This window comes from Macaca mulatta, chromosome 9 (genome assembly GCF_049350105.2).
Source record: "Macaca mulatta isolate MMU2019108-1 chromosome 9, T2T-MMU8v2.0, whole genome shotgun sequence".
Taxonomy (NCBI): Eukaryota; Metazoa; Chordata; class Mammalia; order Primates; family Cercopithecidae; genus Macaca; species Macaca mulatta.
This window is the reverse complement of record NC_133414.1, coordinates 134,933,736-134,959,149: the sequence shown is the minus strand read 5'-3', so window position 1 is coordinate 134,959,149 and position 25,414 is coordinate 134,933,736. Positions and strand designations below refer to the sequence as shown.

Sequence of the window (25,414 nt, the reverse complement as noted above, 5' to 3'; positions counted from 1 at the left end):
TGGCTTTGGTGAGAACAGACACCAGAGACACGCATGCGCATAAACCAACTGGACTCAACGGAGTTCAAAAGGTGCCCACGAAGCGCGAAAGAGCCGAGCATGCGCACTGGCAACCCGCGCTCAGCCTCTGGAGACTATGCGCAGGCGCGGTACACTGCGCGTGGGCACCAGGGTGGTTTTTCGACGCCGGCGGTGGACAAATAGCAGGCAGCATGGACCACTGTTGCTGGGCGGATGGGGAGCATCTGTGGTCAGGTAGGTGTGGTCTCTTCACTCTACACGATGTGCAGGACGGACTCCTGACCTTGTTCTCTCCCGAGTGGACGCCAGGGCCTTTTCTGGCTCCACTCCGTCGGGTCTGCAGCATTTGTGGCAGCTAGCGCGGCAGACGCGCTGTCGATTCGGGTTAATTTTACTCCGAACTCTCCCTGCCTCCCTCACACACATTCTCGCCTTAGAGGGGAGTTGAGGTAGATACTGAACGGCGTTAGTGGTGGGTGCTGGGCCACACGGGCCTTTGCCAGTTGCCATCTCAGCTGATGCTCCCTGATCCTACGGCGCTGCCAGGACTGTGCTGGACGCCCTCGTGACAGAAATCAGAAGGCTGAGAAAGATCCCAGGTGTCTGGATGGAGCGGTCGCCTGAGGGAGTTTTCCAGATGCCCCATGGGATAGGAAGTGGATCTCGCCTCTTTTTTCCTTTTGTACTCCAGATGCATTCTAAGTTGTGTACACCAGCCTTTCTGTTCTTTATGCCCTGCCCATTGTAGTCATAAGTTAGCTTTGATACATGTTATCATAACTGGACAGTCTAAAGGAAAATAGGCTTTTTAGAATTACCTATCTGAAACTTCATGAGCAAGATCAATACTATAAGCTGGATTTTTGACTTCCTTAAATAAGGCGGAAAACCTACAGCATCTTGTCGTCTCCCCTTTCTTTCAATCTCGTATGTTCAGTATATCACCCAGTCTTGTTTTACTTTTGGTTTTTAAAGAAAAACTGTCCTGTCTTTCTCCATCTCTGCCTCTGTTTTGAAATACTAGCTTTCATCGGAACAATTCCAGGAGTTTCTTTACTGGTCAATAGCCATTATCTCCTCACTTGCATTTCATTTTCTGCACTGCCCTCTACTCTTTTATCGATTGTCCTGGTGCTTTATGCTTTCTGACTGAATCGCCATCACCATTACTTTTTTTTGAGATGGAGTTTCACTCTGTCACCCGGGCTGGAGTGCAGTGGTGTGATCTCGGCTCCTGCAACCTACGCCTCTTGGGTTCAAGCGATTCTCCTGCCTCAGCCTCCCGAGTAGCTGGGACTACAGGCGTGCACCACCAGGCTCAGATAATTTTTGTATTTTTAGGAGAGACAGGGTTTTGCCATGTTGACCAGGCTGGTCTCAAACTCCTGGCTTCAAGTGATCCACCCGCCTTGGCCCCCCAAAATGCTGGGATTACAAGCGTGAGCCACCGCACCTGGCCACCATTACTTCTTAACAGACATACAAAGCCCTTTATCCTTGGCTTATGCCTGCTTCCTAGACCCACCTGCTTTTGTACATGCTTTTCCTTCTACCTAGAATGCCCCTTCTTTTGGATAGCAAGAAAAATCCTGTTCATCATTTAGTGCCAAGCACAGCCTTTCACACTGTTTGAGAATTTGTCAGTAATTTCTCTCTGCTACACTTAGAGTTTTTAGATACTATAATTCTCTTGTGGTATGGAGCTTTACTAAATAATTCTCACGTTTGTTTTCCCAATCATCTGTACAGTTGTTGAAATTAGGAATTGTTTTGTGCCTAGTAGAGATTGAGTATAGGTTTGTTGTATGGAATTGATAGAGATAGCAATAGAGGTTGTTTGGGAACTCTATCACAGTATGAGAGGAGTAGGAAGAGGTGAAACTGGCAAATTCAATCTTATTTTCAAAGCTGAAAAAACTTTGCAAAAGTTAGTGAGAAAATTATGACAGTGAAAGAGGTCTGAGCTAACCCACCCCTAATCTTTCCTTGATTATTCTTGGGCTTTTGGGACATTTAGGCTGTAGTTTAAATTATAATAGGCCTTCCCCCAAACTCAACTGCTTTTGCATCAGGCTGGCAGGAGGAGAGGAGCCTGGGTCCTGCTAAGGTGCAGACATGAGCTATTATCAGTCATTATTCAGAAGGTTATAAGATATGCAACTTCCCCCATTATTCCTGCAGATAGCACCACTATTGCAGATTGACCTTTTGAGATATCTTTTCAGGTTTTTTTGCATGTCTGACACCCACCATTCCTACGGCCCTACCCAGAAGTGATTCAATGCGCAAGAGGACAGCTTCACCCCTTATGATTTGATCTCTGCCCCAACTAATCAGCAGCAAGCCTAGTGACCTCCACCACTTCCCCCAAACTGTCTCTGAAAAATTCCTAACCTATAAGCTTTGGATGAGAATGATTTGAGTACTAAATCTGTCTCCCTCATGGTGTGGCTGGCCTCATGTCTATTAATCTCTTTCTTTACTACAGTGCCATGGTCTTTGTGTTGCAGGCAGAAAGAACTCTTCAAATGGTTACAAAGCCAGGGTGTTGTGCTGGTGCCTAGGTGACCTCAATTTTAATGTAATAAATTACTCTTGTCATGAATGGCAAATGGTATTTTTTGCTTTATTTTTATTTTTTCACTTGAAATAAAGAATAAAGCATATCTTTGAAATCATTCCACCAATATCACAATGTATTTTTTTGCTTGACTGTTTTAAAGAGAAATTTATTACATATAACTTGTTGTAGAATTTAGAGTAGAATCATATATGTATCTACTGTTGCTAACAGAGTTCCTTTGCATAGTGGCAATCAAACACTTTAGTCCCAGGACCTTTTACCCTCAAAATATTGAATATTCCAGAAAGTTTTTGTTTTTGTGTGCTATTTCTTAACACTTCTGGTTTCATCTGTGACATGTAAACAGCTTAGAAGTCAATCACAACTGTCCTCACAAGAAAAAAGCTGAACAAATGGAACATTAACAGCCTTTAAAATATCCATCAGATAATGGAGGTCACAAAGCAAATGGCCACCCCAAAACTGGATAGGCAAATGCTGAAAATCACAACTGAGATCAGCATGCTAGGAACAGAAATCCTCATGAGGTAGTAAATGGTAGGAACACTTAAAATGGTCATTGATGACTTGCTGGAGACTGAGTGTGAATTAGCTTGAGAGTTAGAAACTCCTGGGAGACCACTCATATGGTGCCCTTACACTTTTGGGAGTTTTACCTTTCAGAGCTGCAGCAGATTCTTAGGACAAGGATTGGATTAAAACTCCCTCTTGCTTTGTGCGGAAGGAGGGGGCAAAGTAACCATTTTGAAAACTGCCCTCAGCATTTTCCCTAACAAAAGCCTTCTCTCAAGGGAAACTACTTTACCAGAGCCTCATCTGTTCTAGGGAAAGGACAATTAGAAGACTCCAGCCCCCTCTAGCTTTCCCGTTGTTAGTGGTGGTGAATCTGCAGGGGGCCGCAGCAACCTTAATTCTTGTCAGAAGAAAGAATTCGATCAAGGGTCATAAGGCAGAGTGAGAGACCAAGGCAAGTTTTAGGGCAGGAGGAAAAATTTATTTAAAAGCTTTATAAATGGAACAAAAGCAAGTAAAAGTACACTTGGAAGAAGGCCAAGCAAGTGCCTTGAGAGATCAAGTGCGTGGTTGGACCTTTGACTTTGGGTCTTGTATGTTGACAGGCTTCCGGGGTGGCATTACTTCTTGCCTAATTCTTCCCTCAGGTGGGCGGTCCGCATTCTCAGTGGCGTGCCAGCACTAGGGCAGGGCCATATGCGTAGTGTGTTCACTGGAGTTGTATGCGTGCTTACTTGAAGCATTCATCTCTTACCCATTAAATGTTCTTAGAAGGTCATATACCAGTTAAACTCTGCCATTTTGCCTCTTAGTGCACATGCTTGAACCCACTTGCCCAACTCCTGAGATCTTATCGGCAAGCTGTTGATCGCCAGTTTCAGGGTTTTGTTAAATTAGGAGACTGCCTTTCCCTAGTGCCAGCTGTGACCCATTATTATCAGACTACATTTTATTTAAAAGGAGTTTCGGGGGAAACCCAAAGACAATGACAATGTGAAAACTCAAAGCAAGAATAGTAGATTGAAGCTTCTGACACCGATAACTACAGCAAACATTAAACACAGCCTAACTTCCAGCCAGATTGACATGAATCAAGTAGCCTGATTACCTCAGTTTCTATACATTCCTCCAGATATATTATGTCTAGCTTTCAACAAAAATTTACAAAGCATGCTAAAAGGCAAGAAAGAACAAGAGACAAAGGAGATATCAGAACCATTCTTACATATGATGCAGATTTTGTAATTCTCAAGTAGGGAATTTAAGGTAGCTATGATTGATATATTAAGGGCTCTAATGGAAAAGCAGATAGCAGGCAAGAGTAAAAGGGTAATATAAGCAGAGATATGGAAACGCTAAGGAAGATTTAAAAGGAAATGATACAAGTCAAAAAACAGTGTGACAAATAAATGCCTTTGATGGGTTTATCAGGAGACTGGGCAGGCCAAAGAATAAATGAGCTTGAAGAACTGCTAATAAAAACTTCAACTGAAAAGCAAAGAAAATAGAAAATGAAAAAGTAGACCATCCAAGAACTGTTGGACAGTTACAAAACTTGTAATAACATGTATAATGGTAATACCAGAAGGAGAAGAAAGAGAAAAGAGTGGAAGAAATATGTGAGACAATAATGGTTGGGAATTATCCAAAATTAATGACACCAAACCCGCTCTTAGAGCAGGAAGCTCAGGGAATACCAAGCAAGATAAATACCAAAAGGTCTATACCAGGGTTGTTCCTGGGCCACACTGGAAGAATAATTGTCTTGGGCCACACATAAAAGGCACTAATGCTAACAATGGCTGATGAACTTAAAAATTGCAAAAAAAACCCTCATGCTGTTTTAAGAAAGTTTACAAATTTGTGTTGAGTTGCATTCAGAGCCGTCCAGGGCTATATACAGCCTGCAGGCCGTAGGTTTTTCAAGCTTAGTCTGTACCTAGGCATATTATATTCAAGATGTGGAAAACCAAAGTCAAAGAGAAAGTCACTGAAAGGAGCCAGAGGAAAAAATACATGCTATAGAGGAACAAGAATGAGAATTACATTTCTGATTAGAAACCAAGCAAGAAGGGACTGGAGTGAAATATTTACAATGTTGAAAGAGAAACCCCACCAACCTAGAATGTATCCGCAAGAATTATCTTTCAGAAATGAAGTATACTTAAAGATTTTCTCAAACAAAAGCTGAGGGAATTTGTCAGTGATAAACCTATGTTGCAATAAAATAAGTTCTTCAGAGGGAAGGAAAATGATCCAGGGTCATGAACTTGGATCTACATAAAGGAAGAGCATCAGAGAAGGAATAAATGAAGGCAAAATAAAATCCTTAATGTATATCTACCTAACAACAGAGCATCAACTATGTGAAGCAAAAATTGATAGAACTGCAAAGAGAAATAGACAAATTCACTATTAATGTTGGAGACTTCAACAACCCTGAATCAGTAGTTGACAGTTTCAGCATGCAGAAAATCAGTAAGAATATAGTTGAACTGAATAGTACCGTGTGTCCACTGGATCTAATTGATATTAATAGGACACTTCAGCAATAGCAGAATACACATTTTTCTGAAACACTTCTGGAACATTTACCAAGATAGAGCATATTCCAGGCTATAAAACACCCCTTAACAAATTTAAAAGAATAGAAATTATACAAAGTATGTTCCCAGATCACAATGGTATTTAATTAGAAATTCATAACAAAAATACTTGAAAAATCCTAAAATATTTGGAGATTAACATACATGCTTCTAAAATAACACTTAGCTCAAAGAAGTTTCAAGAGAAATTTAAAAGTATTTCAAACTAAATGAAAGTGAAAATACAACTCATCAGAATTTGTAGAATTCAAGAAGAGCAGTGCTTAGAGGGAAACGGAGAGTATTGAGTACATGTTGGAAAAGAATGATCTAAAATCAATTATGTGAGCTTTCACCTTAAGAAACGAGAGAAAGAAGAGCAATATATAGGCATACCTAAGAGATACTGTGAGAAATTGCTATCTATGGCAACTAAAGCCTTATGAAATGTATTTCTTCTACAATAAGACTTGAAAGTTGAAATTACTCCTTGATCCATGGGCTGCGGAATGGATGTTGTATTGGTAGACATGAAAACATTAATCTCCTTGTACATTGCCATCCAAACGCTTGGGCATTAGTTAGCACTAATGTATTGAAACAAACATTTTTTCTGAGCAGGAGGTCAAAGCAGGGAGCTTAAAATATTCAGTAAACCAATGTGTTGTCATCCTGGTTTAGTTGTTCCATGTATAAAGCAAAGACAGAGCAGATTTAGCATAATTCTTAAGAGTCCTAGGATTTTCAGAATGGTAAATGAGTGTTGGCTTAAACTTGAAGTCATCAGCTATATAAGTCCCCAGTGACAAAGTCAGCCTGCCTTTTGAGTCAGAATCAGCTTTGAAGCCAGGCATTGACCTCTCTAGCTATGCAAGTCCTAAAGGGCATCTTTGTCGTATAGAAGTCTGTGTTCATCTATACTGAAAATCCATTGTTAAATGTGGCCACCTTCAAGAATTATCCTAGCTAGAGCTTCTGGATAACTTGCTGTACCTTCTACATCAACACTTCCTGTTTCACCTTGCACTTTTATGTTATGGAGATGGTTTATTTTTTTAAATCTCATGAACTGACCTCTATTAGATTCAATCTGTTCTTATGCAGTTTCCTTACCTTTCTTAGCTTTCACAGAATTGAAGAGAGTTAGGGCATTGCTGTGGATTAGGTTTTGGCTTAAGGGAATGTTGTGGCTGGTTTGATCTTCTATCCAGACCACTAAAACTTTATTCATATCAGTAAAAAAGCTATTTTGCATTCTTATCTGTGTGTTCACTGGAGTAGCACTTTTAATTTCCTTTGAGAACTTTTCCTTTGCATTCCAACTTGGTAACTGTTTCATGCAAGAGGCCTAGTTTTCAGCCTATCTGGGTTTTCAATGTGCCTTACTTACTAAGCTTAATCATTTCTAGCTTTTGATTTAAAGTATGACGTATGTGACTCTTCCTTTCATTTGAACACTTAGAGACTATTGTAGGGTTATTAATTGTTATCATTTTGATGTTTTTGTGTCTCAGGGAATAGGGAGGCCTGAGAAGAGGGAGAGAGATGAGGGAATGGCAGTCAGTGGAATACTCAGAACACAATTTGTTGTTTAAGTCTGCCATGTTATAGGGTCATGATTTATGGTGAACCAAAACAATGGCAATAGTAACATCAAAGATTGCTGATCGCAGATCACTATAACATATATAATAATAAAGCAAAAGTTTGAAATATTGTAAGAATTACCAAAATGTTATAGCAGAGACACAAGTAAGAACATGCTGTTTGAAAAATGGTGCTGATAGACCTTCTTAATACAGAATTGCCAGAAATCTTCAGTTCGCAAAACATGTAGTATCTATGAGGCACAGTACAGTGAAGCACAGTAAAACAAGGTATGCCTGTATACGTAAAGCAAGCAGAAGAGAAGACATAATAAAAATCAGCAAAAATCAATGAAATTGACAGAAAAAATAAATGAAATAAAAAACTGGTTCTTTGAAAAGATAGATAAAGTTGAATATCCTCTGGGAAGGCTAAAAAAGAAAGAAGATACAAATTATTAATGTTAGAAATGAAAGCGGGACCATTAGTATTGATTCCACAGGCATTAAAAGGATAAAAAGGGAGGTCAGGCGTGGTGGCTCATGCCTGTAATACCAGCACTTTGGGAGGCTGAGCTGGGCAGATCCCCTGAGGTCAGGAGTTAAGAGACCAGCATGGCCAATATGGTGAAACCCCATCTCTACTAAAAATAAAAAACTAGTCAGGTGTGGTGGCACACGTCTGTAGTCCCAGCTACTCAGGAGGCTGAGGCAGGAGAATCGCTTGAACCCGGGAGGCAGAGGTTGCAGTGAGCCGAGAATGCACTACTGCACTTCAGCCTGGGCGACGAGTGAGACTCCATCTCAAAAAAAAAAAAAAAAAAAAAAAGGGTAAAAAAGGAATAATACAAGCAGCTGTCTCTGAATTTGATGACAGATGAAATGGATAAATTTCTTAAAAGACACAACGTGCCCAAACTTAGAAAGGAGAAATATATAATCTAAATAGGCCTATATCTAGTAAAAAAATAAAATTAATAATTACCCTTCCAAAAAATAAAGCACCAGGACCACATGAGTTCACTTGTGAATTTTCCCAAACATTTGTGGCAGAAATAATACAAATTTTCTGCAGTTTTATCCAGAAAATAGAAGCACAGAAAACACTTCCTAATTCATTATATGAGGCCAGCATTACCCTAACACCAAAGCAAAATAAAATCATTAGGAGAATGGAAACATACAGACCAATACCTCTCATGAACACAGATGCAAAAATCCTCAATAAAATATCAAATAGAATCCAACAAGTAAAAAAAGTATTATATATCAACACCAAGTGGGAGTTACTCCAGGTGTGTAAGGTATTCTTGTATGTTTCTCGTTCAATATTGAAAACCAATTAGTGCAACCTATCACATAAAGAATAAAAGAAAAAAAATCATATCAATAGATGCAGAAAAGAGGATTTGACAAAATTCAGCACCCATTCATCATAAAATAAATACTCAGGAAACTAGGAATAGATGGGAACTTCTTCAAGTTAATAAAGAACGTGTACAAACAACCTACAGCTAACATCATACTTAACGAGTATGTATTAGAATGGCTAAAATAAAAAAACAAAACCTGACAATACCAAATGATGCTGGTGGGTATGCATAGCACCAAGAATTCTCATTCACTGCTGGTTGGAATTTTAAATGGTACATATGACTCAGCAGTTGGACTCCTAGTTATTTATCCTGCTGAGCTGAAAATCTGTGGGTACACAAAAACCTGCACATGAACTTGTATAGTAGCTTTATTCATAACTGGCAAAAGCTGGAAGCAACTAAGATGTCCTTCAGTAGGTAAATAAAGAACTGGTATTTTCATATAATAGAATATTATTCCATGATGAAAATAAATGAGCTGTCAAGTAACAAAATGACATGGAGAAACCTTAAGTGACCATTGCCAGTTGTAACAAGTTAGCCTTAAAAGGCCACATACTATATGGTTCCAACTATGTGACATTCTGGATAAGGCAAAACTATAGGAACAATTAAAAGAACAGTTGGCAGGGTCTGGCAGGGGGAAGGGAGAAGGGTAATGTTGAATAAGTGAAGCATGGGATTTTGGGGGCAAAATTAATCTGTATGTGATACTATAATGGTGGATACATCCATTTGTCAAAACCTGTAGGACTGTACAACACACAGAGTGAGAAAACTGAATATAAATTACCGAACTTAGTTAATATATTAATATTGTCTCATTAATTGTAACATGCACCACAGTAATACAAGATGTTTTTTCTTGTCAAAGTTACTTTTATTAGTAAAAGTGTGGTACCTAAATATGTATACAAAAGTTACTCAAAAAATCCTTCATTTTTCCTTTGCTGGTGAAAAGTAGTACACACAACAGACCTCAGTGATATTATGCAACAGTGACCCATGCTGGTGTAGAATTCTCACAGCTTTTTAGGAGAACTTTTAAAAAAGCAAGTGAAATATGTAATACCTGATTGTTTTAACTCCAATGAACTGTGGAAGTATGAAGAAGCTAAGGTTCTTCATTATTCATCAATACCAAAAGTAAAGTTGAAAATTTGAATTCCTATTTGACTTTCTTGTATTAAATGATCAGAATAAAATTACTGTAATGCTAAACATTTTCAACAACTTCATGTTTTTCACTCTTGCTTTCTACAGTGAACATGTGTTGTTTCAGTTGGCTCGGAATCCCTTTCCCTTGGGGATGAGCTTCACCGCTTATCCACTGTGATTGTGGCAGGAGTTATCAGTGACAATGCATGTGACCCTGACCTGAACAAGATCATGGGCCCTTGTCCCTTTTTCCACAGGGACTGGTACAATTGAAGGGCAGGTGATCCAGGGAAGACCAAACTCCTTTTGTAGGATTTGTGGACCCTGGAAAAGGACATTATCTCTCTCCTTTCTAGATCATAGATTTTAAGGATGTGGGCTTGTAGTTGACACTGGCCCAGTATGTGGAGGGGGCCAGCCTGAAAATGAAACCAGGAAATGGAAAAACAGTTAGGAGATGTTGGTAAAGAGCCCTGGCAACAACATCCGAGGCTATGCCTATGGATGGTAATGAAGTTTTGAGGTTGTTACTTCAGTGAATCAGTGCAAATGAAGTATTCGCTAAGGAATTAAACACAGAACTAAACAGGACAGACTGAATAAAAGAAAATAACAGTGTATGTGAGCAGGGGAGAGGGCCATATGGGAATTCTGCCCTATCTACTCAATTTAAAAATAAACAGAAAACTGTTCTAAAAAGACTTTTGAAAGCTCTGTAGCTGATTCGAATGCACATACAGTTTGCTAACCACTAGTCTTGTGGTTTATAGCCTGCCTCTGCAACCAGATTTGCTGAGTTCAATTCCTGGCCCTTTTCCCTGCTAACTGTATGGCCTTGGACAAGTTCTCAACCTCCATATGTCCATGTTTTCCCATTTGTTATTGCCTCCATTAATAAAATGGGGATGATAATAGTGTTACCTACCTCATGGGGTCTCTTAAGAGAATGAAATATCTAAGAGCTAGTGCCAGGCATGAAATCATCAATCAGTGTACTGTCAGCTATTACTTTGTGATTGTGGATGTTACTGTTACCTGTAGGTAGGAGCAGCTGAATTCTTTCCATAGAGATTCTTTAACATGGCCAAGAAGCTACATGTCCTGGTGATAAGACCAAATGCCTTGGCTTAATGGAAGTGGGAAAGATGGTTCTTTGTCTCTGGTCTTTCCACTATTCCGTAATGGTTCTCATTGAAATTGAGCTCAGGTTCAATGCTTCATGGGCTTCCTTTAGGCTGTCCCCTCCCAGGCTGGCCCTACAGCTTGATTTGCCTAATAGAGACCACACTTGGTACTAAGAAGAGTTGGCCACACAATGAGTGGGAATATACCTTCCACAGGTGATTCTTACACAGTCATTTAGCTAAATACCATCAGCAGTTGGTTTCTCCCATTTGGACACCTGGAGGGAAAAGTAGTTATGATGTCTCTATGTATAGTCCTTAAAGAGCAAAGAAAATATAAGGCAGAAGGAACGTTGTTATACTAGAAGAATTCTTATTTGCATTTGTGTTAAAAAAAAAAAAACCCAGTTTGTAATGAAACCTGACTTATTCTTTATAATCTCCATATATAATGCAACAATCATTTTGCTTATTATTGGCTGAAAAGTCCCTAAAAACAAAGGCCTTTTATTCATTTATTTTTAGTTAAAAATAACTCATTTGAAGAACAGTACATGTTTTTTTAGAAAAATAAGAAATACACTGAAAAGAAAAATAATAAAATGTCACAATCCCAACCACTTATAGACAATCACTGTTAATAACTTCATGTATTTACTTTTCTTTTTTCTCTTCTTTCTCCTCCAGATTTCTAAAATGCTTATACTTACTGAGTCTTATTCTAAGGAATATGAATATTGAAATGAACATGAGAGACGGTCCCTGCTGTCATGGCATTTATATTCTAAATATGGGAGACACATGGTAAATAAACCAAAGTTAAATTGTCATTGCTCTTTAGAATCTAATTAAATAAGGTGATGAGATAGAGGGTGTCTTGTAGGTGGGGGTTCAATAATATGGCCAAGGAATGCCATTTTGAGAAGGGGAAATTTTAGCAAAGACATAAAGAGGAATGCACTCAGGTGTGACATGGCCTTGGGGAGGGTTTGGTGCATGTTAGGCAAAGAAGCAGACAAGGGTTAAGGCCTTGAGGCAGGAAGCAACTGGGCATGTCTACACAATAAGGGGAGGAGGGCCAGTGTGGCTTGAATGTCAGTGAAAGGAAGCAAGATGGGAGGAGGTGACAGGAAAGAGAGGCAGGTAAATGGTCAGATTATGAAGGTCTGTGTAGGTCAGATAATGAGTTTGGATTTTACTCTAAGATCAATGGGTACTGTTAGAGCAGAAAGATGATACGGCTGACTAGTTTTCAAAGAATGTCCAGTGGCTCAGAATGTGAGCTCAGCAATGAAGTCAATGTATAAAAATTCACTGCTCCTGTATACCAGCAATGAACAATTAGAATTTGAAACTTGAAAATAATACTGTTTACAATAGCACTAAAAGTTAAAGAAGCATTTAGGTATAAATCTAATAAACTTTGTGTAGGATGTGTATTCTGAGTATTATAAAACATTGATGGAAATTAATCAAAGAATATCTAAATAAGTGGTGATAGTCCATGTTTGTGGATAGGAAAATCCACTGTTAAGATGTCAATTCTCCCCAATTTGGTCTACAGATTCAATGTAGAAAGTTGTTGTAGATAGCTACAAGTTGATTCTAAAATGTATACGAAGAGGCAAAGGAATTAGAATAGCCAAAACAAACTGAAAAATAACAAAGTTTAAGGACTCACACTATTAATATTAAGACTTATTTTGAAGCTACAGTGACCAATGCAGTTTGACACAGATTGGTGGAACAGAATGGAGAGCCCAGAAATAGATCCACAAAAACAAGATGATTTTTGAAAAATTTTCAAAGGCAAAGTATTTATGAACCAATTGGATGTCCATGTGCCAAAAAATGAACCTCAACATATACCTCATTTACAAAAACTAAAGCAGTATGAATTGTAGACCGAAATGTAAAATATAAAACTATAAAACATATAGAAGAAAATAGAAAATCTGTATGACAGTGGGTTTGGCAATGACATTTTAGATATGACAACAAAAATATAATCTGTGAATAAAAGGATATATTGGAGTTTATCTAATTAAAAACTTGCTTTATTGAAGACACACTTAAAAGAACAAAAAGAAAAGCCATAGACTAGGAGAAAGTATTTGCAAATCACGTATTTCATAAAGGACTTATATCCAGATTATATTAAAGAAGAAACTCTAAAAACTGAATAATAAAGTAAATACCTAATTTCAAGAAATAAGCAAAAGAGCTAAAAAGATACTTTATCAAGGAAGGTATCTACCAATAAGCATATGGATGGCAAATAAGCATATGAAAAGATGCTCAAAATTATTAGTAATTAAATAAATCAAATAATAACAGCCAGATACCACTTCAGATGTGTTAGAATGACAAGCAAGCAAACAAAAAATCCTCTGACATTATCAAATGCTGAAGAGTAAACATAGCGGCTAGAATTCAATTTCATTGCTAGTGAGAATGAAAAATGATACACCTACTCTGTAAAACAGTTTGGCAGTTTTTTATAAAGTCAGACATACACTGAATACACAACCCAGCAGTTCTACCCTTAAGTATTTACCAAATGAACTGAAAACTTACATTCACACAAAAACTGGTATGGGAATGTATTATAGCAGCTTTTTTATACTTGTCAAAACCTGGAAATAAATCCACATGTCCTTCAGTGTGTGAATGGATAAACTGTGGTCCATTCAAACAGCAGAATATTACTTCACCATAAAAAGAAACTATTGATATACAAATATTAAATGCATTTTCCTAAGTGCACAACACCAGGTCCAAAAGGCTAAGTATAATATGATTTAGTTTATATGACAATCTGCAAACCCAAAACAAAAGGATGGAAAATTGATCCGTGGTTGCCAAGTGGTGGCATATAGGGGAGAAGTTGACTATAGGGGCCACAGAAGGGAACTTTTTAAGGTGATGGAACTGTTCTTTATGGTACAATTGTGGACAAATACCTGATTCCGTGCATTTGTCTAAAACCCATACTACTATACATCACAAAGAGCAAACTTTACTGTGCACAAGTTAAAAAAAAAGTCAGATCAAAATTTTGGGTGGAAGGGGCTGTGCCCAGACAAAATACAAACTGCCGGGAGTGTTGGCAGCTGATGGCTCTCCGTGCCACTGCTCTCCAGGAATTCAAGACAGTTGTCTTGAACAACTTCACAGACCGTCCTTGAACAACTCCTCATCCAGTGACTAGTTGATATAGGCATATAAAGGTCTGAGCACACTGCCTCAATGGGGCATCTTGGAAGGGCCAGCCTAGCCTTAAAGTCTTGGAGAATTGGTGAGAACCTTTTATTGCAGCTGCTTCATAGTTCATTGACTCTTCAGTCCTGCTTCCCTCACCCCTCACAGGGGTGGATTTTGTATACACTCCCCAGGGAGCCTCCTGTACACAAGCCTCTGTGTCAGTCTGTTTTCCAGGTTCCTGACCTATGACAGTTGGTACAAGAGTATGTAAGGGAATGGCTCTGCCATTGCACCCTGGCAACCTTGCACCTTTCCACCCTTCTGGCCATGCAAGACGAGGCCTGAACCCTAGTTAATCTGAAGCTTGGTGGAATGCCTTTGATCCTCCAGGATCAAGAAGGATTTGAGAGGCTTGTAAGGAGCTGCTACAAGGCCATCTCTCACTCACCATCTTCTCTCCTCTGGGAGGCTTTCAAAAGTCAGTTCCTAATGGCTGCCTCTGTTCTGATAAGGTATAAAGCTTTCTGCCATGCTTCCATGAGAATACAGCTTCAGAATATTAAACCACTTAGCTTCAGTCTATAATTGGCTCCTTAGCAACAAATTATTCCACAACTCACATCACAGTCATCCAACCTGTTTTGTTTGGTGTCATCCTATTTGGAGTGTGGAACAGGGATTGGGACGTCTTTGGCTAATCTCTCTTTTGGTGTCTGAGTACTAAACCGCCTGAGTCAAGAAGTGGATTACTGTATCTTTACTAGGAGAATCAGTCAGGGCCTGCCTTGTCGTATGTGTGCTATCCACTTTCATACGAAAAATGCAGAGAGACCAAGGATGGCCAATTCTGTGGGAGCCTAGTCCTGAGTCCTGGAAGAGGAACTGCTGATGGAAACCTGACGTCTGCAGGAAGAAAAAAGCATCTTTCCTAAGGAAATTTAATATATTGCCAGATCCCTAGAGGAACCATGTTCAGATTTTGCTCACAGAAGTCTGTTGCATAACTGCCAGGGAAGGTGGGGTGCCCTGAAGCCTTAGTACGCTCCCTCTGTAGTCTCTGGGGAGCACCAGCCCAAGGGGTACTTCTCGCTGGTACCGAGGACACCATGTTTAGAAGGATTCAAGGGCTCTGTGTGCCCCACAGACAGTAAGGGCTACCCGGGTAACCACTCTGTGATCTTCCCCCAGTTCCTAGAACTTTCCTGCTTCAGGACCCAAAGGTGCACATTCAAGAATGCAGGAGGAGTAATCTGCTGTGGGCACAGGTGTGCATGGGGAGGGATGCGCAGGGGCACAGTGGAGCCATCCTGAGCATTCAGAGCCAGCCTTGCCAGTGCCTGAGTAGTTGTCAGCTGGTCAGCAGGCACTGACATGCACTTCCAGCCCATTTGGGGGACATAAAAGTAAACTGATAATGTTTTCTTTTGTTCCTTTTTCAAGCTTCAGTTTGACAGTTTAAGGCCTAGATATGTGAGTTTGAAGGGTCTGTACTTCCTCAAGAGCTTATAACATTGTTTTTGTTATTAAGGCCTCAAAACTTGACTGGAGGCAAGTCTGAATGATGAGTGCTTTGGAGAACATGACAAAACTAGAGAAATACAAGGAGACGGATACTTAAGTACCATAAATACACAAGTACAGCAAAACTGCCTTTGTAGAGCAGAGGTAAAGGTTCCCAGCGTTGTACTGATAATTTGAGTTTTATAAACTTATTTAAATGTAGTAAGAGAAATGACCAGTTGTGAAGTGTAAATGGATTAGATAGCAATTCAATATTTATTGCTTTGAAGACTGACTTATGTAATAGCAAGAAAGAATCGTGAAAATTCAATTGCAGCAAAGCTCGTTGACTTCATGTTTTGGACCAAAATGGTTCCCTTTTATAAGTGGCAGCATAGTAGCCTCATGGTAGGCAAAGTTCTCTGATGACCCCCAAGGTTCCAGCTCCCCCATGCAAATATCCTGTATATTCCTATCCCCTAAAGGGTAGGCTGGACCAGGGAATATGATGGAATGTCACTCTTGTGTCTAGGTTACTAATCAGCTGACTTTGAGCTAATCAAAATAGAGATTATCTGGGTAGATCTGACCTTATTAGGTGAGCCCTTTTACAGAAGGTGGGTGGAGCATCAGAGACGGAGCATCAGAGAGAGGCTTTCCTCCCAGCCTGGAAGGAGAAGTAAACTGCCTTGGAGTGAGAGGGCCTGTGAGTGGTGGCCTGTAGGAGCTAAGAGTGGCTTTGGGCCATCAGCCAGCAAGAAATAGGAACCTCATTCCTACAGTCACAAGCAACCAAATTCTGTTTGTGTCCATCCAGTGAAATGTAAATGCAGGACTGGGCCTGGCTCTGGGGGCTGGCAGCTTAGGGACATCATGAGACCACTGGTGTTTAGAGGTGGGAAGTGGAGGGAGGGGTATAGTGGCTGAGGGAAGCAGCAGTAACCCAGGGTGATTTTTCTCAGTCCAGGTGAAATGAAGATCGATCCGTAATCACTGTCTACATCTCTTTGCAACATGCAGTGGGTCTGTCCAGGGGAGAGGGAGCTGGAGAAGGAACCTTTGGGGCCAGTAAGGATGCTTCTGCAGTCCTGATTTAGGCCCAGGGAAAGAAGGAGAGACCCCTGGAGACTCCCCAGCATGGCTAGACTGAGACTGAGGCCTCAACACACTGGAAGTGGGAAAGATATTCAGATACTTTTGCTCTCTGGTCTTTCCAGTGTGAAAGGCCGTTCTTGTTGGGATTGAGCTGCAGAATCAGGGCTTTATGGACCTCCCCTAGGCTGACCCCTTGAAGGCAGGCACTGCTGACTCCCCACGCTGAAACTCTGCTTCAGCAGGGTCATTCCTTGCAGCAGCAGCCACAGATGGTTCAGGTCAAGAACAGCAGGAGAGGTTGCTTGTTTGCTACACAGGGAACATCGTTGGCACTGCCTGCTTAGCTCCTCATAGAGGATATTTGGCTTTTCACAAAGTAAGCCACCACAAGTTGGGTGTCTATCCATATAAACGTTGAGACTGCTGGTCTTGGGACAGAGATTATAGTTGGTTTTGGTCTCGTCCTGGTTACTGCCCCTGTGCTGATTGTGTCCCTTTCTAATGTGCCATGGCAAAGATGTGAGTCACTTAACAATGAGGGACATCCCTTCAAATGGGATACCTGGACACTCTCTGCTTCCGCAGAGGCATTCCTTGCTGTGGCAGCCACATATGGTTCAGGTCAAGAACAGCAGGAGAGGTTGAAAGGCAAAGGCATGTTTGTGTACACTCTTGGCTTTTTTTACCTTCTGGCTTGGGGCTGTGAGCTTGTAAATAAAATGTTCTCAGCCTGGTGGCTCTGTGTGTCAGCACTGCCTTGGTGTCACTTTAAATAATTGAGTTTCCTATTGGGTGTTTAACTCAGCATGTTAGCTGAGCTCTCCCTCTGTCTGAGGCACTATAGACTGAAAAAACTGACAAGCTGAATGATCTCCCCTTTGCTGAGCTACAGAGTTCTTGAGCTGTTCTCTTTTCCCTTCTCCAGTTGCCTAAGAGATGGTGAGATGGGAAGCTGCACTTGGAAGACCCTGGAGGATGCCTGACAAGAGGATGTCTGACCCATGATGAAGTTGGAGCTCTTTTTGAAATGTTTCTTGCCCTTCCTGGAGCAGAGGAGCCATTATGTATGCAGGTGAAATAAGATGAACTGTTACTTCTCTTGAATCATGTGAGTATGGAGAAGAATGCCTCCCAAGAAATGAGAAGCTGGTTTGACAGACTCAGTCTTGTCACATTTTGTGGAAGTTAAGCCTGTGAGTTAGACGGCAGATCCCAGAGCGCAGTGCATGGCAGATTGTGACCTTCCTTGTCATACCTGCACCTCTCGGGGATCTGCATGGATCACCTAGACAGGCACTGATAAGGTAGAACATGCTAATCCGTCACTAAGTTTGCAGTTTTTTCTCTTTGGTTCTTTTAAAACTGATTTTACAGTCATAAAGTTTTGGAGGGAATGATTGGATGAGAATATGGGAGATGGGAAGAGAGGTGTAATCTGGTTCTGGGACATATAGTAAAATGTGCCATTTAGATTTTACAAAGACACAGAAACTATCTTCAAACCTTGGCAGTTCATAAAATCTGATTGCATGTTGTTCACCACAATTTTTATTTCTCTGAGAATAAAGGATTCAGTTAAGGAGATCCTCGCTCTGGGACAAAACCCAGCTCTTTTCATGGCAGTTGCCAGTGCCATAGCAAGGTCCCCATCTGCACCAAGAGTCTGAAGGTAAAGAGTTTTCCGGGAGCAGAGCAGAAAGAGCTGTGGAGGAGGCACAGAGATGGGAACTGGGTCAAGTAGGGAGCTCACAGGCTTATGTAGTTTTGGATCCAGGATGCTTCTGTCTCCAGAGATGCAATTTAGCATGCTTCAGGGCGTTTGCAACCATTTGACTCAGGTGTTAGTCACAGGATGGGCAGTTTGCAAATAACTGACTTGGGTGAAAGTCCTTGTGGATATGAATTACAGAGAATTTCCATAGAGAAAAGGCCAGCCCCTGTATCAGGAATTGCATTTTGCAAAGTTGAACTCACTGATTCTGAGCACAGTTGCTGCCTACCTTTTGCCGTCTGGAACACATGGCCCCGTTCCTCTCAGTACTCTTGAGTAGTCACCACATGTGAATCATCAGTGAGATATTGCTTTGAATGAAAACATCAACACAAAACTCAGCCCCTTCCTTAGATAAAATGCAACTAGATTTATTTGCAGATCTTTCAGCTGACAGCCAAAATCACAGCCTTTGAATAATAGAGTTAGGGGGACTGGGAATGGGGAACAACACATCATTTCAGAAGGTTCAGGAAGGCTGGGGGTGGAAGAGCATTGGACTTGGGAAGCAGGAGATGGAGGGAAGGATTATAGAACCAGGTCCTAGTTTCTTTGCTGCCAGTTACTTGCTGTGTGACCCAAGGGAGTCACTTCCACTCTCTGAGCTTAGGTTTCCTCGTCTTTCAAACAGAGGTTTTAGTTATTGCCTCCTGGTTGTCTTCATTACAACTCAGAAAGATATTACTAAAACACATTGGAAGTAGTTAAATGTTGGTGACTTATAAGCAATGTAGAAAGTATGCATTCTTTTTAATCAATGAAATAATATTAGTCAGGGTTTAACTGCTATGTCTGAGTCACTGCACTGTCTAAATTTAGAGGTTCAGTTGGAGAAAGTGATGAGTGCCAGATTGACAAGATTCAGATTTCAGTCAATGATCATAACATGTGCCAGCACCTAATAGGTTGCAGGTTCTCTGATACCTAGGGTTGCAGAGCTCCTGCCCTCATGGAGCTCACAAACACCTTGAAAAAGCAAACTTTAAATGCACAAGCCCACAGACAATCAAACAGCAATCAAGTAACCACAGAAATAGAAGGAAACCGAGAGATGAAGTAGTCACCCCCATGGTGAGGGTCCACAGGCCCTAGCTCCTTAATGATAACTAAGCTTATTTAGGGTTATATCCCTCTGAACCCAAGTAGGGACTACAGACATCTGCTACCACACCTGGCTAATTTATTTTCATTTTCATTTTTAAAATTTTCTGTAGAGATAGGGTCTCACCATATTGCCAAGGCTGATCTCAAGCTCCTGGGCTCAATCCAGTCCTCTTGCCCCACCCTCCCAAAGTGCTGGGATTACAGGCATGAACCACTACACCTAGTCAACAATTCAAATTTCCATATAGGCACAAACAAAGGGCATGGATACATAGGGAGAGGACAATTAACACGAGAGGGAGAAAGACGGAAATCACTGAAGGTTTTATAAGAACGCGGCATTTTATTGAAGTCTTGCGGGATGGTATTTCAGCAGATAGAGGAGGTGAGGGACAGGGAGGGCCATCTAACCAGGTCAGAGGCATGAAAATACATGGGGTGTGGGGTAACACAGAGGGAGATGAGGCTGGAAAGATGTTATGTCGAGATATGGGCTGGATAACACATGCGGAGGGCCCAGGGTACACAATTTAAGGAGACACTCATTTTCAGGATTGAGCAAGTGTAGGGTTGGTGCAGAGGCTGTGGCTTTTAAGCAGAGGACTGATTTAAAAATTTCACATATTAGGGGAAGAGATACTTTTATTCTTCCTAAGTACAACTAAAATCCATGGATATTATATAGAAAACAAACATAAGGCTTGAATAGGTGGAGAGAAGAAGGAAGGCTAGCTAGGGACCTTGGGATCAAAGTAATAGCATGGCAGTGAGTTCCGTAAGTTTTGTTTTTTGTCTCAGATTCCTAAACTTGGAGCTGAAGAATTGAGCAACTTGGAAACACCAATGGGTTCAGACAAAAGAGCCCCAACAAGAAACTAGTTTTTCTGGCCAAAAGACCAGGAAATGGGCAATTCAACAAGAGAGAAAACTTTTAGACAATAACTTCTGCATTCTAGGCAAACACCGTAGAAAAAACTATGGCCTTATCCCAACTCCACCAGCAAAGACTGAATAGAGAGCTTAGAAGTCTACTATTACCAAGCAGTAAAGAAGTATCCCAAAGCACCCCTCCACCAGGGTGGTGTCAGAGAAGGATGAATAAAGAGCAGAGACTCAACTCTGACCCCTGTGGTATCAGTGGAGACCCCTTGGGGAGTCTGGATTTCTTCTCTGACCCAGTAGGTAATGAGACAACTTTCCACTTAACTTCTGGGGTGGCACCAGAGGAGGCCTGGTGAAATTTCATGACTTTTATTATCTCATAGTGGTAATAAGGCCAACTCCACTGCAGTGTCAGTGGAGACTAAAATATAAAAGGATTTTCCTGTAGTCTTCATTATAAGAACCAGGTGAGCTCCTGTATTGGGGGAAACTCCAGCCCCGATATTCAACGTGGGTTCTTTTCTATTTCCGTAAGTGTCAGCTGGTCTGAGAAATAAAGGGAAAGAGTACGAGAGAGAAATTTTAAAGCTGGGTGTCCGGGAGAGACATCACATGTCAGTAGGTTCCGTGATGCTCCCCAAGCGGTAAAACCAGCAAGTTTCTATTGGCGATTTTCAAAAAGGGAGGGAGTGCACGAATAGGATATGGGTCACAGAGATCACGTGCTTCACAAGGTAATAAAATATCACAGAGCAAATGGAGGCAGGGCAAGATCACAAGACTACAGGATGGGGCAAAATTAAAATTGCAAATGAAGTTTCGGGTACACATTGTCTTGATAACATCTTACCAGGAGACAGGGTTTGAGAGCAGACAACCAGTCTGACCAAAATTTATTAGGCGGGAATTTCCTCGTCCTAATAAGCCTGGGAGCACTACAGGAGACCATGGCTTATTTCATCCCTTCTCCTTTGACCATAAAAGACAGCCACCCCCAAAGCAGCCATTTCAGAGGCCTACCCTCAGGGGCCATTCTCTTTCTCAGGGATGTTCCTTGCTGAGAAAAAGAATTCAGCGATATTTCTCCTATTTGCTTTTGAAAGAAGAGAAATATGGCTCTGTTCCGCCCAGCTCACTAGCAGTTAGATTTTAAGGTTATCTCTCTTGTTCCCTGAACATTGCTGTTATCCTGTTCTTTTTCCAAGGTGCCCAGATTTCATATTGATCAAGCACACATGCTCTACAAACAATTTGTGCAGTTAACGCAATCATCACAGGGTCCTGAGGTGACATACATCCTCCTCAGCTTACAAAGATGACGGGATTAAGAGATTAAAGTAAAGACAGGCATGGGAAATCACAAGGGTGTTGATTGGGGAAGTGATAAGTGTCCATGAAATCTTCACAATTTATGTTCAGAGATGGTAGTAAAGACAGGTGTAAGAAATTATAAAAGTATTAATTTGGGGAACTAATAAATGTCCATGAAATCTTCACAATTTATGTTCGTCTGTCATGGATTCAGCTCATCCCTCCATTCGGGGTCCCTGACTTCCTGCAATACTCCTGGAGATATGACTCATGAAAGGGAGCCACAACCCAACAAAACAAAACAAAAAACAAAACAAAATTTGGCCCTCAGGAGTTTTAAAATATTATACTAGTCCCTATTCATCATCCAGGAAGACATCAGTTACCATGTAAGTGTTCTTACTAGTTGCTGGCTCTGGCAATGGCTTCTGCTCCTAAGCTGAGATTCTCTGTATTCACCTCTCTCTTTAGTTTTGGTGGTGGCTGTTTGCCCTGTGACCAGTTTTCTGGTTGACTTAAGAGTTGTTGATTCTTCAGTCAGTTTATTCAGCTTTTTACTTGTGAATATGGGAATGATGACTCCTAAGCCCTTCACATGCTGGCACAGAAACCGGAAGTCCTGTGTTCATTTTTACCCATTTATTTTTCTTTCTGTATTGCAGTTTGGATAATCTCAACTACATTCAAGTTCACTGATTCTTTCTTCTGTCAATCCACATCTGCTATTAAGCCCTTCTAGTGAATTTTTCATTTCAGTCATTGTAGTTTCCAATGCCATAATTTCTGTTTGGTTCTTTTTAATAATTTTTATCTTTATTGGTATTTTTTATGATGAGACATTATTTTCATATTTTCCTTTAGTTTTTTGGACATGGATTCCTTTGAACATATTTAAAAGACTTTAAAAGTCTTTTCTAGTAGGGCCAATGTCCGGGCTTCTTCTAGAAAAAGTTTTTATTTATTGCTCCCCTACTCCTTTATGGGCCATACTTTCTTATAGGCTTTTTGGAAAAGTGGACATTTAAAATAATATAACGTGGCATTTCTGGGAATCAGACTCTTAACTAAAACTTTTCTCTGATGGAAACAAAGCCTGAAAAGGGGAGATTGAATATTACATGGCTTAAGAGAGTATTTAGACATATCTACTTCCATTGGTGCTAAAATATATCTGGAAGTGGAATGGAATTCAGAACTCCATGAAAGAGAGCTGGTGTCCAGAGTGTTGATGTCACACAGCCTGTGTCCTGATTGGCACAGAAGTTGGAACTAGATTGTGGATATCCATTCTGCTAGCTCTACTGGAAGACTGCTTCTAAAAGCGAGGTCTTCAACTTTGGATGTTAATCATTAGAATTTTCTTTCTCAAATTAAAAGTTTGAGAAATTCCTGATAAGATGTCCCGTTCCCTAAAGTTTACTTTGATTGTAATTTTTTTTTACTGTTGGCTTACACCCAGCCATGAAGAGTTAAAAGGTGGTAAGTATGCTTTGGCAGTCAGATTGTTTATTCTTCTCCTCTGGCTCACTTTTTCCCAGTTTCAGAAAGTTAAACTAATTTTTTATCTCAAATGGATTTCTTGGGAGAATTTAAGATTTAGGAGGAAAAATGTCAGTTGTCAGAGGAAGAATTGTAAAGTTCTTTTCCTAAAATATGCATCATTTACAAAATGGATTTGCATATTCTCAGTATTGTTGGGACAGTAACATTTGAAAACAGTCATTTCCACAGAAGAGCTTTGAGCCTGACATCCAGTGAGGGGTCATTTCTGACTCTGAAAATGAGTATAGCTCAGGAGGCCCAGACGCTGGGGAGTGATGCCATCAGCTCCACTGCAGGCCTGCTTGTTGTTGCCAGCTGCACATCACACCTGTGAAAGGGAACGATTCTTCCCACTGTTTGTCCTTCTGATAGCCTTCTCTCTGGACTTTGCATTTCCATTCCTTTTCATTGACAAATGGACTTTTTTTTTTTCTTTTTTTCCATCTCTGGGCCAGCTTGGGATCCTAGACTGCCCTGGGAAGACATTTGTGTTTTACACACATAAGGATCTGTGTTTGGGGTTTCTTCCTCCTCCCCTGACATTGACATTGCTTGGTGGTTGTGTGGGGAGGGAGGCCACGTGGGCTCAGTGCTTGCTTGTACTTCTCTGCCTAGGTACATCGAAGTCTTTTGACCTCCGTACAGTGATTATGCTTGTCATTGCTGGTGGTATCCTGGCAGCCTTGCTCCTGCTGATAGTTGTCGTGCTCTGTCTTTACTTCAAAATATACAACGCACTAAAGTGAGTCACATGTTCAAAATAAACAATGCACTAAAGTGAGTCACATGGAGAAAAGGGGATAGATAACACTCCCTTAATGGGATACCCGGGCTCCCTGTTGGAGCAAGGTCATTCCTTGCTGCTGTGGCCATACCCCTGGGTGAGGTCAAGAAGAACAGGCAGCTTTGTAAAGGCAAAAAGACAGCTGAGTCTAGCTATGTTTTTTCTTTCTGGATGGGGTGGTTAGAATGTTCTCAGCTTGGGCCTGTGAGTGTCAGCACTGCTTCGCTGTCACTGGATCTCACTAAGTTTACCATCAGGTGTTTAATTCAGCACCTTGGCCAAGCCTTCCTCTGTCCTGGGCACTGCAGGCTGCAGATTCTGTTGGGGAGACTGCGTGAATGAGCTCTGCCTTGTACTCATGTGGAGGACGGGCTGGATTGATCTCTTCTTGCCTGAGTTGGGAGCTCTCAGGGTATTCCTCCATTTGTTTCTGGTGGCCTTGGGGAAAATGACTGGGGCTCTAGATCTCAGGGACAGCTGACCTGTGTGAAAAACCTGGGGGACAGTGGACAAGGGAGGGTAGATCAGATAAGAGAAGATTGCATTTTTGGGGAGAAGACCCTTTAAGTACCAGAAAGATTGGTTGTCAGATGCAATTGTGTCCCCATTCTAAGGAGTTCACAATGGCACATCCCGGAGCCCAGGACACAGCTGAATGCAGCACCTTCCCATCATTCCTGCATCTCGGGGGCCTGCAGTGACCAGCTGGGTGACCTTGCTTGCGAATTCACTCACCCTTACTTTTGTAACCTCAGTTTACGTTTATAGCAATCATAGGAGAGGAAAGGATTGGAGAGGAACTTGGGACAGGGGAGAGAGCCTTAATGTAGGACTGGTGTTAATGTTTCACTGGCTTCAGCACTAAACTTCCAATACCCCCAACAGTTCTAACAAAAGGACTGAGAAGAAAAATTCTAAGCCTATGCTTTGTGTGTGTCTTTTCTCAAGAGCTGCAAAGGACCCTGAGGCTGTGGCTGTAAAAAATCACAACCCAGACAAGGTGTGGTGGGCCAAGAACAGCCAGGCCAAAACCATTGCCATGGAGTCTTGTCCTGCCCTGCAGTGCTGTGAAGGATGTAGAATGTATGCCAGTTTTGATGCCCTGCCACCCTGCTGTTGTGACATAAATGAGGGCCTCTGACTTGGGAAAGGTGGGCACAAAAATCTTCATGAGCAATATTTCTTTCTTAGTAGATTGTTTTGTTATTCAAATCAAGTTCTAGAGTTTTTATGTGAGATTATATAATTTACAGTGTTGTTTTATATACTTTTGA

The 25,414-nt window shown here is 41.0% G+C and overlaps 1 protein-coding gene across 3 annotated transcripts; it reads left to right on the top strand.

Annotated features, from left to right (window-relative positions):
- The first annotated feature begins 74 nt into the window (after nt 1-74).
- Nucleotides 75-25,414, top strand: FAM24B (family with sequence similarity 24 member B). Of its 3 annotated transcripts, XM_077947802.1 has the most exons (4): nt 139-255; nt 17,672-17,854; nt 23,972-24,098; nt 25,089-25,414. In XM_077947802.1, exons 3-4 carry the CDS (start codon nt 24,007-24,009, stop codon nt 25,279-25,281), a joined length of 285 nt encoding a protein of 94 aa, XP_077803928.1. In that variant the 5' UTR covers nt 139-255; nt 17,672-17,854; nt 23,972-24,006; the 3' UTR covers nt 25,282-25,414. The 3 variants fall into 3 exon arrangements, 1 of the variants encoding a protein (XP_077803928.1); XR_013398441.1 differs by lacking the exon at nt 23,972-24,098 and having other exon boundaries at nt 75-255; nt 25,089-25,201; XR_013398440.1 differs by lacking the exons at nt 17,672-17,854; nt 23,972-24,098; nt 25,089-25,414 and adding an exon at nt 11,635-11,751 and having other exon boundaries at nt 141-255.